Below are 17,877 nucleotides of genomic sequence, written 5' to 3'. Positions count from 1 at the left end.
TAATTTTTCCTGAAAATATAACCACACTAATTTTTTAAAGTTTCTATTTAAATTCCAGTTAACATACAGTATAATATTAGTTTCAGGCATAAAATATAATGATTTAACCCTTCCATACAACACCCGGTGCTCATCACAACTATAACCACACTAATTTTGATTACTTTCATTTTGAATTAGTTTGACCTATATAATTAACAAGTAAATTTCATACTTAAAACATTTTTCTTTCCTTTCCATTAGATTAGAGTAATTAGACCCCCAAATTATGCTGGTCCTCTTATGTTGGGATTACTTTTGGCTGTTATTGGTGGACTTGTGTATCTTCGAAGAAGCAATATGGAATTTCTCTTTAATAAAACTGGATGGGCTTTTGCAGCTTTGGTGAGTGAATTTTAGAACAAAAAGTGTTTGCATATATACAGTGTATGTCAAATATGTATAAATTAAAATGTTTTATAAGCTTAAACTAGAAAACTAATAGGATGTATTTTAAATAACAGCATCCCTATAATATATTTGATTTTTTTTCAATAAAATTTACACATTTCTCAGGAGTACTGTCTTGTATAAATGAAGACAAAAGTGTTTTAAATACTGTTACAGTAAATTATTTAGGAGATAATTATTTAAAGAACTATGATAATTTAAATAATTCTGTATTTAGATAAAGTAGTAAAAAACAATGATTTTTAAAGACTTTGAATGTAATAAATATATCTAGAAGGATAACAACCTCAGAAAATAAAGCATCCCAAAACTTTTTTAAAAAATTACTTGCATATAATATTGTATTGTTAGTTAGCATTTTGTTTTATTTCTTTCCTATGAGAGGGATTTTATGTTTTTATTTCATGCCTTAAAATCAGTTTGTTTCCTCCATTATCTTATTAGCATGGCCAGAGTTTGGAGGAACTTGTTGAACTCCTTTTTTATCCAACCTAAATGATAAATTGTTACCCTAAGAAAATATGCAGTTCTTTTGAAAATATTCTTCTAAAAGGCTCTTCAGTTTTCAATTTTAAACATCTGTCAGCTTATTTATAATTTTAAAATAGGATTTTCCTTTTAGGGTAAGTATTATTGATTCCTGTGAAATATAAGCCTTACTCTTTAAAACTATTCATCTGAAAAAAATTTTGTTCGTGTATTACTTGAGCAGAAATGCTTTTCATAAGCCTGTTAGTCGAATCAGTATAGGAGCACCTGCACCATGTTACATAAGTATTTCCTTATTTTTTGTTTCCCAGTGTTTTGTGCTTGCTATGACATCTGGTCAGATGTGGAACCATATAAGAGGACCACCATATGCTCATAAGAATCCACACACAGGACATGTGGTAAGGGAAGTTCAGAATTTCTTTCCATTATATACCAAAGCTAACCTTAATTATTATTTTGTGACACCATTGCCAAGATGTGAAGGAACTAGGTTTAGTTTTGACTTTTCAATCTCTCTTGGATGATGAGCTTCATTTACTGAAACGTGCTCTTCAAAGTGGAAAGTTCCTTATCCTTATCACATTTGGTGAGTCCTTTTGACTAAGCTGGCTGAGAATGAAAGTCAGCTTTCAACTAAACAGAATAATTGATCAAGTACTTGAGCATCTAGTGTTTCTAGGCTAAGTATTATTAGATACAGTGATAAGCAAGACAATCTTTGTCTTCATGTAGTTTACATTACTGTACCTCAGGGTCTTATATGCTGAAGTACCAGGTTTCTCATATATTCTGTTGTTGAGAACGTAGTATCAGTACAATGAAAAGACAAATGAATAATAAATAACACAGAAATAGTGTTTATTTTTATCCAGTTTATTTATTGATGAATGCCACAGACCCAATGTTTATATATATCAGGTGAATTAATAATTTCATAGGGCTCAAAAATAGCCCATTTTAGGTTTAGAATACCAAAAGTTAATGTATATTTATTTAATTTTGTCTTTTTTCCTCCCCCCAGAATTATATCCATGGAAGCAGCCAAGCCCAGTTTGTAGCTGAAACACACATTGTTCTTCTGTTTAGTATCCTCTTTTTATAATAAGTTCTTGGTGCTGCATTTTAATTTATCTATTTTCTCACATTCTCGTATTTTCTCTAGTGTTTGCTTGAGGCTGCTGTCTTATTAATGCAAGTTTTAATATCTTTGGAAGCATATTTCTATGTCATTTATCTTAGTCAATCAGCTAACCACCCCAGAGACAAACCTGCAGTGTAATAAAGATAGGTTTATTGATCATTGCTACAAGGGAGACTCCTCACCAGAAGAACCATGGGACATCTTACCTAAGGAAAGGTAGAGTCATTATAAAATTTGGAGGAAGTGTGAAGCTTAGGTGAAATGTAAATGAAGCAATGTTTTGATAGACTTAAAGCAAAACCAGGCTAAGTGAAAAGGGATTAGCATCAGGTCTGGACTGTGAAGTGGACACAGGGTTCAGTTTCCTGGAAACTGTACATAATTCAGATAAATGTGGGATTTTGTCTTCATAAACCCTTTATTTGAAGCTCTGTACTTTAGTTGTAAATTGAGGCTACTTAGAAATTGTACTTATATGTCGAATGACTTAGGTCTTCCAGGCAAGAACTCATTATTTCCTTCTTAGTGATAATTTGAGTCAGTCTATAATTTTAGACATCTTACTCATCGTTAAGAAAACAGTAGTTACTCAAAGACAGGGGTTATTTTTGTTGTTGATGTTGTTGTTGTTAAGGATTTTATTTATTCATTTGCGAGAGAGAGAGAAAGAAAGAGCATAAGCATGGGGCGGGGGGGGGCACGGAGGCAGAAGGAGACGTAGACTCCCCGCCAAGCCAGGAGTGCAACGCAAGGCTCGATCCCAGGACCCAGAGATCACGACCTGAGCCGAACCATCTGAGCCACCCAGGCACCAAGACGGGTTATTTTGACATTTTACAGCTGCAGCATGTCCTAAGTAGAAATATTATTTCCTTTGAACTTTGTAGCTGCATTTTATGTGTTGTCCCATTCTCTTGAGTGTTAGGGCACATTATTACTTTCTCACATCTGAAAATTGATGCCTCTGTCAGCTGCAAGGGTAGTTAACAGTGACATCAGATAATTAAGAGTCTAAATTTCATAGTATTACTGAACAGGGTTTACCCCCCACCCCGAATATACAAGCAGTGACTCTCTAGAACAAATCAACAAGGTATACAAATGTAATGTTTCTAGAGTTTTCTTCTCAGCCAAGGGGTCCTGACGTTGACATATTGGAATCAGTTGTAGCCCAGGTTGTTAGAGAATCTGCCCAGTGATTTGATGGTAAAGTCATTTGCTCTGCCTTCTCATCTCATCATCTAAATAACTTAGAGGTCATCTAGTTCAACACTTACTCTATTGAAAATGGGTTGTATTATATAAGAATTGGCTAAGGAATTTGAAGGTAATTACAATCAATATGAGTAATTTAATCCCTTAAAATGTTTTTTTCTGATTATAAAAGCAATACAAGTTAATTAAAGGAAATTTAGAAAATACAAGTACATATAAAGAAAAAAATCAAAACCCCTGGAAATATCCTCCTTAGTAAACCTTTGTGTGTGTGTGTTTCCCCATTTCATTTTACTATGTCAGTGATCTAATAGAGATACTTGAAACATTCTGAAAAAATTAAGCTTTTGGTTTAATTGAAAGATATTTGGGAAAATGATATTTTCTCAAAACAGTGTTTATGTATAATATGGAAAACAGATTTACTGCTTAAAATCCAGCTCAGAGCCAGGGGAGTTCATATATTCAGCCATGGAATGGTAACCTAAAAAATTAATCTAATAATAAATACCTATTCCTGATGATAAGAAAGAAGACTGCAAGAAAAATATCCAACCATATGTTCTTTTAAATCCTAAAATTTATTCCTTATTCAGTTTATTTAAACTAAAAAAAAGTTCACCCACTTTTCCTACCTCTTACTGCCCTACTATGGCAACCACCAATCTGTTCTCTGTATCTACGAGCTTGTGTGTGTGTGTGTGTGTGTGTGTGTAAAAGTTGTTTATTTTTAGATTCCACATATAAGAGAGATCATATAAATTTGTCTTTCTCTGTCTTATTTCAAATTTTTTCAAAATTTTAGTTGAAAATGCTCATTTATGGTTTGGTGTGTTAACAAATTTATTATACCTTGGAAATTTTTCAGTGTCTGGACATGGTCTCAATTAATGGTATTTGAAATTGAACAATGTAGCAAAAGGACAGGTACAATTATAAAGTATTAAGTGATTTGTGGTTTGTTGGTCTTCTAGCTTTTCCCTAATTTTTCCAAAAAAAAAAAAAAAAACAACCCAAAACACCACTTTTATTTCTCTTTCATTTTTTAAGGATATTTTACCAGGTGTAGATTTCTAGATTTCTTTAAGCACTTTGGAAATGTTATCCCATTGTCTTTTACTTCCATAGTTTCTGGGAAAAATGAGATTTAATTCTTATTATTGTTCTTTGAAGGCAGTGTGTCTTTTTCTCTGATGGATTTTAAGACTTTTCTCCTAATGTTTTCATTTATATTACTCCTGTTTTCTGGATTGCAGAACTTCCTAAATCTGTGGGTCAGTACCCTTAATTCATTTTGGTAAATATTTGGCTACTGTATCTTCATTATTGTTTTGCTCCCATTTTCTCCATCCTCTCCATCCATGGCTTTCAACTGAGAGCCTGGTATATGAGCCTTGTCATTCTTTCTGGTAGAACCTGAACCTTAATCATGTTCTCCTTAACACTGTAGGACTGCCAAAATTCTTCTCTCCTAAGCTTTGTCCTAACTTTTTAAATATAATTATATAAGACGTTTAAGAAATTGGAATATTCTTACTTTTTCCTTCTGCGTAAAGGTTAAACATTACTTAAGGCTTCACATACATTTGGAGCAGATTGCAAGCCTATTGAAATATAGCAGTTTTTTCCTTTCCAAGTTTTAATTTAGATTCCAGTTAGTTAACATACAGTGTAAATTTAGTTTCAGGTGTAGAATTTAGTGATTCAGCACTTACATACAACACCCAGTGCTCATCACAAGTACCCTGCTTAATCCCCATCACCTATTTCACCCATCCCCCTCACCCACCTCCCCTCTGGTAACCATCAGTTTGTTCTCTATAGTTAAGAGACTGTTTCTTGATTTACCTCTCTTCCCTCCCTCCATTTTTGTTTCTTAAATTCTACACAGGAGTGAAATCATATGGTATTTGTCTTTCTCTGACTGACTAATTTTGCTTGGCGTAATACTCCCTAGGTCCATCCACATCGTTGCAAATGGCAAGGTTTCATTCTTTTTTATGGCTGAATAATATTCCATTATATATACTACTTCTACTTTACTCATTCATTAGTCAGTGGACATTTGGGTTGTTTCTATAATTTGGCTATTGTTGATAATGCTGCTATAAACATCAGGGTACATGTATCCCTTTGAATAAATATTTTTGTATCGTTTGGGTAAATACCTAGTAGTGCAATTGCTGGGTAGTAGGGTAGTTCTATTTTCAATTTTTTGAGGAACTTCCATACTGTTTTCCAGAGTGGCTGCTCCAGTTCGAAGTCCCACCAACAGTGCAAAAAGGTTCCCCTTTCTCCACATACTCACCAACACCTGTTGTTTCCTGTGTTGTTAATGTTAGCCATTCTGACTGGTGTGAGGTGATATCTCATTGTAGTTTTAATGTGCATTTCCCTGATGATGAGTGATGTTTAGCACTTGTCATGTGTCTGTTGGCCATCTGTATGTCTTCTTTGGAAAAATGTCTATTCATGTCTTCTGCCCATTTTTTAACTGGATTATTTGGGTTTTTTGGGTGTTGTGTTTTGTAAGTTATTTATATATTTTGGATACTACTACTAACCCTTTATCAGATATGTCATTTGCAATATCTTCTCCCACTCCTTAGTTGCCCTTTTTTAAAAAAGATTTATTTATTTTTAGAGAGAGAACATGCGTGAGGGGGAGGGGAGGGAGAGAGAGAAAGAGAAAGACAAGCAGACTCCCTGCTGCATGCAGAGCCTGATGTGGGGCTTGATCCCAAGACCTTGAGATCATGACCTGAGTGGAAATCAGCTTGGATGCTTAACTGAGCCACCCAGCCACCCCCGTAGGTTGCCTTTTAATTTTGTTAATTGTTTCTTTCACTGTGCAGAAGTTTTTTTTTTTTTTTCTTGATGAAGTCCCAATAGTTTATTTTTGGAAATATAGCATTTCTTGTAGATTTGGTTAATCAGATACAAAATGGGAATTTTTTTTCAAGGTGATATTTTTTCCGTTATTTTGTTTTTGCTTTTTTGGTAGTGGTTAGGAAGGTTTGGGTGATACTTTCTGAGCAATTATTTTGCTAGTTGCTGTGGATGCACGATTTGTCTAAGGAGCTTATAGTATTGAGATAAACACAGGTTTACAGGTTATAAGACAGTGCCTTAAATGCCATGTCTCACTAGGTGTGAGACAATGAATAAAGCTATTTAACTTTGTTAGAAGTAGGAAACTTTATGGAAGACTGAAAATCCCTTATTTTTTTAGTGGTCACAAAGCCTCAAAACTCAAAAGTTACCATGTTGATAAGAACTAATAGAATGAAACTACTACTAACTAGTAGTTAGTTATGAGTTTAGAAAATATCCACATATTTATCATTATTTTAATATTTTATAATTTACTACATGATTAATAAAGCAACCTATATGAGTTGCCTGATCCACTGAGCAACTTTTAACATTATATTTTAAACTTTTTTTTTAAAGATTTTATTTATTTGACAAAGAGACAGCCAGCGAGAGAGGGAATACAGCAGGGAGAGTGGGAGAGGAAGAAGCAGGCTCCCAGCAGAGGAGCCCGATGTGGGGCTCGATCCCAGGACCCTGGGATCACGCCCTGAGCCGAAGGCAGGCGTTTAACAACTGAGCCACCCAAGCGCCCCAATATTTTAAACTTTTTTATGTGAATTACTGTATTCATGCAGAAATGTTCACAACTCATAAGTGCAGTGTACAGTTTGATAAATTTTCACAAAATGAACACAACGGTGTAACCAGTACCCAGTTGAAGAAATAAAACTTTATTCATATCCCAAAGTATCCTCATCACCCCTCCTGATTGCTACCTTCCTACCCAAGGGTAGCTACTATCCTGACTGCTAACAATATGGATTATTTTACTTACTTTTTAACTTTACACAAATGGAATTATACTTTAGATATATTTAAATTAAAGAAATAACATAGTAGATTAGAAAATTTTTCACCCATGATCTAAAACCATAATATTAAAATCTAAGTTTATATTTGCATATTCTTTTGCATTCTTTGCTTAGTTGTATCTTTTTGGAGTGGAGCTCCTTTTTTGGTAGTTATAGACATACTTTATATCCAGTTTGGTTTCCTAATACAAGCATTTTCTGTATAGTTGTTTGCCCTTTATAGTTACAAAAGTTGCATGAGAATTATAGATAAATAAGAAAATACAGACAAGGAAAAGGAAAAATAGTGATCATTCTTAATGTTTATATAATGGGCATATCATAATTCAGTTATTCTGTTGTTGAACATTGCAAAGAATGTTTACTTGGATATAAAAATAATTTGGTGGGATGCTTGGGTGGCTCAGTCAGTTAATCATCTGCCTTCGGCTCAGGTCATGATCCCAGGGTCCTGGGATTGAGTCCCACATCGGGCTCCTTGTTCAGCGGGAAGCCTGCTTCTCCCTCTGCCTGCTACTCTCCTGCTTGTGCACGTTCTCTCTCTCTCTATCTCTATCTCTGATAAATACATACATAAATAAATCTTTTAAAAAAATAATTTGGCATGTCTCCAAATTCCCAGAAGTAAGATTTGAAGCAAAGTGTACAAATCTGTTTTTTTTGGTGTTTTGTCCAAACTGTTTTCCAAAAGAGTTTTGCTTAAAAAAAAAAAAAAGGGAGGATTGCTGTCAGAATATGTGCACTGATAGCTCTGGCAAGTCCTAACTCATTATGTAGTCTCATTTTTTTAAACCGCTAATTCAATAGGCAAAGAAATTTTAGGTCATTGTTAAAATTACTTTGGACAATAATAATCAAAGTACATAATTGAAACATCTTCCCACAATTTTGGAATTATACCTCATTTTATGCAGATGTCTTTGCCTTCATCATATATAATGTATTTTAATTCTACTAGCTCTTTTAATAGCCTGGTTCTTGTATATTATAGAATATTACTTCCTCTAGTTTCTATTCAGTTCTCCCATAGTAACATTTAATCATGGTTAGGTAATTATTTATTATTTATTTCATTGCTTATATCCTCCACTAGATTGTAAATTTGTCCAAGGAAGGATCTATATTTTGTCTAGCTTTTTAATTCCAACAACTAGTAGTGCCTTCCATAGAGTAGGCAGTGTCAGTAAAAGTTTAAAGAATCAATAAAGGGGCACCTGGGTGGCTCAGTCAATTAAGGGTCCAACTTTTGATTTTGGCTGAGGTCATGATTTCAGGATCATGGCATCAAGCCCTGTGTCAGGCTCCATACTTAGCACGGAATCTGCCTAAGGTTCTCTTCTTCTTCTCCCTCTGCCCCTTCCCCTGCTCTTTCTCTCGCTCTCAAATAAATAAATAAAATCTATTAAAAAATCAATAAATAAAATGAAACCATACATATGGCAGTACATCACAGATTTTTTTTAAGATTTTTTAATTTTGTGAGAGAGAGCGCATGTATGAGCAGGGGGAGGGGCAGAGGGAGAAGCAGATTCCCTGCTGAGCAGGGAGCCCAATGCAGGACTCGATCCCAGGACCCTAGGATCATGACCTGAGCTGCAGGCAGACACTTAACCGACTGAGCCGCCCAGGTGCCCCATCACAGCTCTTGATAACTGAGAACAGCACACAAAGACATTGATGGTATATTGCAAGATAGCTCATTCAAAGAAAATGTATATAGACCATGATACAAAACAAACCATTCCAAAAACGAAAGTCTCAACCATTATTCAAAAGTACCCTGTAACAGGGTGCCTGGGTGGCTCAGTCAGTTCAGCATCTGCCTTCGGCTCCGGTCGTGATCTCAGGGTCCTGGGATCGAGTCCCACATTGGGCTCCCTGCCCAGCGGGGAGCCTGCTTCTCTCCCGCCCCTGCTCATGCTCTTGTTATGTCTCAGATAACTAAATAAAATCTTTTTTTAAAAAAATACCCTGTAACAAAAGCCTATAGAAATGATCAGTCTTTACATGTATCTGGATATAAAGAACCTCAGTAAAAAAAAAAAAAAAAGTAATCAATGGAGAAGGCAACTTGTCTCAGCAACTAAAAGCATGATGTATGGGCATCATCCCTAAGAAGAGGCTATTGACGAGAGAGTGCAAGATGGTAGTGAAGGGATGAATAGACAACTATAGAGCCAATTATAAATTCAGGCCTTATCTGAACACCTATTTTTCCCTTTCTGTTTAATCATACCCAGATGCGGTAGCCTACAATGTGCATGTGTGTATGCATAATTGATTTGGGCATGTTTAACTGCTGTTTGTATTCACCAAACTGCAGGGTAAATCTCTTTTCTACTAGAACGTATTGTATTTGCTTTAAAATTCAATTTTGCTTATTTTAGCATTTAACCACATGTGTAACCTATTTGCATGAGTAGGTATATTTTGTATGTAGTTCCATATTAAGGTGAATAAAAGTGAGGTGGTGACATATAGGATTCTCTTTTTTTTTATTAGAATAGGACAAACTTAGGTAGATGAGTAGTAATTTGCGCTTTAGAGGTTGGTGAAATTCTGGAGAATTTTTGAAAAGTTATTTTTCAAATAAAAATTAGTTGCTGTTCTCTTCAAATGGTACACATTTCAAGTGTTTTCAGTTTTGGAAGGTGGCTGAATATTCAAAAAGGCTATTTAATGTTTTAAAATATATCAGAGCACCTGGGTGGCTCAGTTGGTTAAGCGTCTGACTCTTGATCTCAGCTCAGGTCTTGATCTCAGGGTTGTGATGTCAAGCCCCAAAAAGCAAGACAAAACAAAACAAAATAAAGTATATACAAGGTTGGAGCGATAGTTGCAAGCATATCCAGGAAGGTTATTTCAAAGTACATGTCAGGAAAACTCATATTTCATCTGTAAGTTATAGTGGGACATTTGTTTAAACTATTGATTTTCATTTGTATAAATGAAGTAATTTTCCAACCTTAATATTTTTTTATTATACCTTCATAGTTAATAATTGTTATGCTGTATAGATACAAGATTCCCTATTTTATTTTATTTCATATATATATATTAAAGATTTTATTTATTTTTGAGAGAGAGAGAATGAGCGGGGAAGAAGGGCAGAGGGAGAGGGAGAAGCCGACTCCCCACTGAGCAAGGAGCCCGATGCGGGACTCGATTCCAGGGCCCTGGGATCATGACCTGAGCCGAAGGCAGACACTTAACCGACTGAGCCACCCAGGTGCCCCTCCAGTAACATTTAATACATTCACAAGGATTCCCTATTTTAGTAACGGTTTTTTTTAAATTGAAAGTTGAAGATGTGTATATTCATTGTAATTTTCTTCATGAAAGAATAGGAATATTAAAGTGGTATGTCTTTTGTGTCTGTGTGAATTTCTCCTTAAACAATTTTTCTAAGATGGTGGGGTTACCTTAGGGATGGTGCTGTTATGTGAAGCTGCTACATCTGACATGGATATTGGAAAGCGAAAAAGTAAGTTATATCATATGCCAAAATGTAACAATTCTACCTTTTTTAATTTTTATTTTTATTATTGAAGTATAGTTGTTATATAATATAAAGTATAATTGTTATATAACAATTCTGCCTTTAATACAGAAAAAAATGTCCTTTTAATTCCTTCCCCCTCTTAGTTATATTATTTTACTACTTTATTATTTTAAAAATAACATATACTTACTACAAAAAATGTGTGGGGAAATCAGATATAAAACATTTAGGGGGAGAGTTATCCATTATTCCATCATCGAGAAGCTAAAAATTGTAATGTTTTAATGTAGTTTCCTCCATTTGTAAAAACATATTTAAAACTCTGTGTATAAAATTTTGCATCTTGTACCTCCCCTTTTAACTGAGTTAAATAATTCACTAATAAATATTTTTCTGCACATCATTTTAAATTTGTACCCTGTGCTGTAATTTAACCATTCTGATTCTGTTAAACAGTTTTTTTTCTAACTTCCATTATAATAAATATTTCCTTAGTGACTATCGTAGTATGTTAAACTTTATTCTTATTTCATATCAATTCCCTAAGGTAGATTCCTAAAAGTAGAATGACTGTATGGTCCTCTGTATTAGTATTTTTAATCCCCTTGATGTTTTAAACTGATGATGCTAAATTGTTTCCCCAGATGTTATGATAGTTTAGATTCCCACTAGCGATATTTAAGAATGCTTGTTTAAAAAAATAAAAAAAAGAATGCTTGTTTCACAATAACTTTGTCAGCATTAGCTAAGCTCATTAAAAATGTGTGTGTGTGCGCGTGTGTGTGGGTGTGTGGGTGTACTTGCTAATCAGATAAGGGGCACATGTTACAGTGTTTTATACTTCTTTGGTTATTAATGAAGTTGAGTATTTTTCTAAATGTTTATCAGCTGTCTGTGTTTTCCCTTCCATAAAAAGTCTTTTTGTCTTGCCATTTATCTATTATTCTTGTACTTTTTCTATTGATTTGGATGGACTTTTTATATATTAAAATATTCACACATTGGTATTTGTTGCAAAGAAATGCTAACAATGTAATTTTGTTTTACTCACATAAAATACGTTTACGTCAGGGTTCTCCTTTTATGGCTATAAAGGTAAATGTCATCAAATTAACCTAGCTAAATATAGGTGTCTTTTTCATTTGAAAAAAGATGATGACATTGGATTTCAAATCTGGGAGAGTCTTATTTTGCTGAATTAAAATGAATTTTTACATATTGCAAAAATAGAACTAATGTATCAGTTTTTTTATCCAGACAATACACATCCTTTCATTACCTGACTTTTAAAAACTTGCCTATTTCAGTATTCAATATTGGGAAAAGGCCCTCTGGGTACTACACTGGTAGTATGAATTTAAATTATAAATATTTTGGTGACATATATTAAAATAATCCTAATTTGATCTTCTAAGATTCTAACCTAATAAAATAATCACAAATAATAATAACAAGTACTTATTTAACATTTATTATGTACCAGAAACTGCCCTAAACACTTTTAGATATATTATGTGAAAAAAGTAGAATACAAACATAAATACACTGATACTATATATACACAGGTGTGTGTGGGGGGGTGTGTATTAGCTAAAAAAGACGAATACAGTGGTCATGTGTTATTACCCAGAAAAAGATATATTTAACATTTACATTTTAGCCCCTAATTATATTATGTGAAAATTTAAAAAAGAAAAAGAATTGCTAAGTATAACAAGACTAAAAGTTGTTTTTAGTGTCGGCCAATAGTATGTTTCCCTAGAACTTCCACTGCTGTAGCACACATGCTTTCCCACATCCTCACCTCTGTGCTTCTTAGCCAGTCTTAGTCTCAGGACTTGAAGAGCCTGAAGTTATGAGAATCATAGCTGAGCATTGTGAGGTCAGCATCCAGAGTTAAGATTATTAACTGCTGTGCTAAACCAGAGCATATGAGATTAATGGAGAGAGCTATGAATGTAGAACTAGGATTCATGGTATTTTCCCCTCATTATTCAAATGAGGAATCCATGTTAAATGAGTTCCTTACATAAGCAGTGTAGTTACCTGTAAATGAATAAAGTACTTGCAAGTGTCACAATGATGTTGTCAGATGTCTTTAAATCAATATCAGTACAATAAGGCCATGTTCAAGGCTTTAGAAGAAATTTAGTGAGTGATTTTCTTGTCAGTAGTAAAATTTTCTAACACTAAATTCTTTTTTTGTTTAAAGATTTATTTATTAGCATGAGCATGCTCACATGAGTGGGGGAAGGGGAAGAGGGAGAGGGAGAGAAGCAGGCTCTGCTCAGCATGGAGCCTGACTCGAGCCTCGATCTCACAACCCTGAGGTCATGACCTGTGCTGAAATCAAGAGTCAGATGCTTAACCTACTGAGCCACCTACGCGTCCCTCTCACACTAAATTCTTGACTGTGATGACTTTAAAGGACTTTATTATTTCATACAATTAAATTGCACAAGTGTGTAAATGGAACTACTCTATTATATTGTAGTGGGTCAAATTAAGTGGGAAGGCAGAATCCTGAAGATAAAAGAATGAGCATGAAAATTTTTGGAAAGTTGAGGTTTACCACTAAATTATGTCTCTTGCTTTTCACTCTTGGAAGTGTAGACTAAATTTTATGCCATAGTTTATTATACTTCACATGCTCATTTTACACTTTCGTTTTTCTACAGTAATGTGTGTGGCTGGTATTGGACTTGTTGTATTATTCTTCAGTTGGATGCTCTCTATTTTCAGATCTAAATATCATGGATATCCATATAGGTATGATTATTTTACACTTAAATAGTGATTACCTATACTTACAATGATTAGAGTTGATGTTGCTTTATAATATTTTTTTTTGCTTTACCTCCAAACTATTTTAGCTTCTAAAGCAGACATGGGCTTTAACTTAGGTATGTTGCATGTAAAAGTTAAGATAATTATGATATAGTGGACAGTAATATGTGATTTCTCAGGAACATCTTTGAGGGTTATTCTGACATCACCTAATTTAATCTAGATCTAAAAGACACTTAATGATTAGAATATTTTATTTTATTTTATTTTATTTTTTTAAAGATTTTATTTATTTATTTGACACAGAGACAGCCAGTGAGAGAGGGAACACAAGCAGGGGGAGTGGGAGAGGAAGAAGCAGGCTCCCAGCGGAGGAGCCTGATGTGGGGCTCGATCCCAGGACTCCGGGATCACGCCCTGAGCCGAAGGCAGACACTGAACGACTGAGCCACCCAGGCGCCCCTAGAATATTTTATACCTTGTCTGCATACTCTACTTTCTCTTGGGCAAATTATTTTTTAATGTTTTTTAAAACTTCTCACACCTCTACTTTTCAGGGCTCTTTAGATGGCATAAACAGAACATTTGAATCCAGTTTATAAAGAGTATAGGGAAGAGTGTTTAAGAAGATCTAATTGTCTTGAAATGTTCATAGAGATCTCTAAGGCTCAGGGAAGAAATTGCTCTCCTGATCCTAAATTCTTGATTTTATTCTGTTAATAGCCACGAGAAATGTACCTGTATAATGGGGGATGTGTGAGTTAGTTTTATAATCTGAGTGCCAGGTACCATAATTCATGTTCTTTTAATACAACATTGTCCTGTCGTATAAAGGATTATGAACACTAAAGATAAAGTATATCAAGTGATAGTTTTGAGAGACAAATTCATTCTCCATATTACCTTTAACACATTTTTAGTAGATAATTTTTTAAAATATTTTATTATTTAGAGAGAGAGTGAACATGTGCACAAGGGGAGGGGCAGACGGAGAGGGAAAGAGAATCTCAAGCAGACTACCTGCTGAGCATGGAGCCCAATGCAGGGCTCGATCTCCCAACCCTGAGATCATGACCTGAGGCAAAATCAAGAGCCAGACGCTTAACCAACTGAGCCACGCGGGGGTCCCTTTAGTAGACAATTTTGAACAACTCCCTGGTTGATTCATTATATTGTGACATTCTGGGTGCCTTTTGATCAATGAACAACATAAATTAATCTTCTTTTGCATTTTTGTCTTGCAAACTTAATTTTATTTCTTTTTAAGTTTTTACTTAAATTCTAGTTAGTTAACATACGGTGTAATGCTAGTTTCGGGTATATAATATAGTGATTCAGCACTTCCATATAATACCTGGTGCTCATCAAAAGTATACTCCTTAATCCCCATCACCTATTTAACCCATCCCCCCACTCACCTCCATCGTAGTAACCCTGTTTGTTCTCTATAGTTAAGAGTCTTTTTCTTGGTTTGCCTCTCCTTTTTTTTTTCCTCGTGCTTGTTTGTTTTATTTCTTCAATTCCACATATGAGTGAAATCATATGGTGTTTGTCTTTCTCCGACTGACTTATTTCACTTAGCAGAATACTCTCTGGCTCATCCATATTATTGCAAATGGCAAGAATTCCTTCTTTCTTATGGCTGAGTAATATTCTATTGTGTATATATGCCACATCTTCTTTATCCGTTCATCAGTTGATGGACACTTGGGCTGGCAAACGTAACTTAATTTTAAGAACAAAACCTACCAGAACTTTGATTCTTGATTTCTTCTTCTGTGTATTTATATTTTAAAATAATTTCTCCTCTGTAGAATACTAACTGGGATGCAAGGGTAATCTTGCTGGGATTTCTTTTGCTTATTTCATCACCATGGTTGATCCAATTATTCATCAGTGTCTCTCTTCATGAGATTGTTTAACAAATTTATGTCTATTTCCTTCTCTCCTAAGACTATCTTAGTATCTTGGTGTTTATCACTTTTTGTTATTAATACTCAAAGTTTATTATACATGCACCCAAATGCTCTTTTGTCTAAAGATATTTATTAGAATTAAGGCCTGTTGTTTGAAAGAGACTAATAGATTCTTTAATATTTTTGTTTCAGCTTTCTGATGAGTTAAAAAGGATCCTAGAGATGTCGACACTGGAGTAATGAAAATTGAAAAATGAAAAATGTGTGTGTGTTTGAAAAGAAGAATGAAATTTGTGTATTTTGTATTACCTCTTTTTTTCAAGTGATTTAAATAGTTAATCATTTAACCAAAGATTTGTAGTGCCTTAACAAGCAATTTCTTGTCAAAATCATGAAGTATTTGGATACAGTTCTGCTCTTAACCTTCCCTTCCTGATGAACTGTATGTAACATTTAATTTAGTAGAATTAAGTACATTATAAAAATTGTATAACTACATTTTAATTAGAACAAGGTTCAGAACTGCTTAACTATCGGCCATCTGATTTTATATCATCTTATCCAAAGGTAGGGAAAAAAGTCCTGACCAGGTGTTCCTGCATATGCCTGTTACAGACAAATGCATCAGGAATGCATTCTTAGCTGTTCCATCTTTGCATGGATGTGTATAGTCTGCACATCTTTCCTTTTGGCCAGAGAAGTCATATGTGCCATGTGGTCTTCTGACACATCTAGCTTTTAGGAAAGAAGACTAGCCAGTCCTCCTGAGAGAGCTTCATGTTTCCTACTGAAATACAGTACTTGCTGTGCTTCTTGGTAGCTGTAGACATAAAAAGTCTAAATACAGGATTATGATTTCTGCATGAGTGTGGTGTTAACCACTTTAATTTGGAAAGATTTCAGATTCATTCTATCTCAATTTATTTAAGGTAGGCCCCTCTCTAATAAAAATGTAGCTTAGTGCTAAAATCATCATAACTTAAAAAAATGGTCTAAACTGTTTCTACAAATGAGAGATTGTCACTTATTTCATTTGTACCTCACAGAAAAAATAGGTTGATCTAGTTAAGTTGATTTCTGTATTACAGTTACAACATATTTCATTAACCCTTGTATTTAGGAAAAGGACTCCACTAGATTGGGAAAAACATATCCCGATATATTGAGTTGTGGCTTATGAATAGAAAGTAAATTGTTTCTTGAAAGTTGTTATGTTTTTGCTATTATTTTAGCCTTCATTCTTTCACTTTAGGTGGAGAAACAGTAAACATTTGAAGAGGTGTTATTTGAGTTTTGTCTCATTTTTCTGTCAGTGGAAATAACCATATATGCTAACCAAATTTTTGTGAAGCATGAAAGTTGATGGTTATCATTAGATCTAGCCATAACCTCCCCCATAGTTATGAAAAGTATCCTGAAATTTCACTGTTATGGAAATATGTTAATTATGACTGTGAAAAAATTTTAAAGAAATCTTAGAAGTATTATGTTAAAATAATAGTTTGTCTACTATTTACCATCTAATAACTTTCCCATGTGGTCTAGAAGTCTTATATAATAGAGATTTGCAGAAGAGATGAATATAATTCCCTAAGAAGAAATGTTTTATGTGGATTTTTTGTTTTTGTTCCAAGAGTTGGCAGGTCAGGGCATATAGTTGACCTTTTACTCTTTAGTGGATCCACTTTTTGTTAATTACTTCCTTATAAATTGTGTGATTCTGGATTCCTTATCTGCTGTTCTTGTAATTGTCTCAGGCCAAATAAATTTATGCTGTGATTCTTAAGAGATTTGTATGAAGATGCCCTGATTTGTACAGACTGACCAGGGTAATACTACTGCCATGTAATCTGTATAGCTCCAGATAATGTGCCATGAGCATTGAAAGAATGACACTTTTTGTATTTGTTTTGTCTCCCTTAGGAGCACATTTTTCTTGTGCAAGGAGAAGAGTTGCATTCTGGCTAAAATCTGTAGAAAGCAGATTTACTAAACTTAGTGTTACTTTTGTGGAAATTTTAAAATTCGCTTTCATCTGAAGTGCCTTAAGTAGACTCTTAATTTACTTTTCTAGCAACGTTTTAAATATTTGTTATGCATTTTAAAAATACTATTGAAAATGACACATTGTAGTAGCAAAGATAACCAAATGTCTGGCTGTTTGCTTTTTGACCATATCAATAAACTTTTACAATCTAAACTCTTTAAGTTTTTTTTATTAACATGTACAGAGGGGTGAATTTAAAACACGTAATTAGGATTATAATATTAGGTTATTTCATTTTTTTAAAGGGTTTATTTATTTATTCGAGAGAGAACACTCGGGAGCAGGGGGAGCAGGGGGAATGGGGAGGGGCATAGGGAGAGGGAGAGAATCTCAAGCAGATTCCCTGCTGAGTGTGGAGCCTGATGCTGTGCTCAGTCTCACAACCCTTAGATCATGACCTGAGCCAAAGTCAAGAGTCA

At 34.3% G+C, this 17,877-nt stretch overlaps 1 protein-coding gene across 1 annotated transcript in view; it reads left to right on the top strand.

Annotated features, from left to right (window-relative positions):
• The window catches only part of MAGT1 (magnesium transporter 1), a 69,131-nt gene extending 51,520 nt beyond the window's left edge, over positions 1–17,611 (top strand). The window contains exons 5-10 of the mRNA XM_026480120.4: positions 244–384; positions 1,251–1,340; positions 1,964–2,027; positions 10,616–10,690; positions 13,387–13,477; positions 15,604–17,611. Of these exons, the coding sequence (XP_026335905.1) occupies positions 244–384; positions 1,251–1,340; positions 1,964–2,027; positions 10,616–10,690; positions 13,387–13,477; positions 15,604–15,619 (477 nt within the window). The 3' untranslated portion in view covers positions 15,620–17,611. The remainder of the gene's footprint in view (positions 1–243; positions 385–1,250; positions 1,341–1,963; positions 2,028–10,615; positions 10,691–13,386; positions 13,478–15,603) is intronic.
• Positions 17,612–17,877: the final 266 nt, after the last annotated feature.

This window comes from Ursus arctos, chromosome X (genome assembly GCF_023065955.2).
Source record: "Ursus arctos isolate Adak ecotype North America chromosome X, UrsArc2.0, whole genome shotgun sequence".
In the NCBI taxonomy this organism is placed as follows: domain Eukaryota; kingdom Metazoa; phylum Chordata; class Mammalia; order Carnivora; family Ursidae; genus Ursus; species Ursus arctos.
The sequence above is the reverse complement of the archived record's forward strand: the minus strand, read 5'-3'. Positions and strand labels throughout refer to the sequence as shown.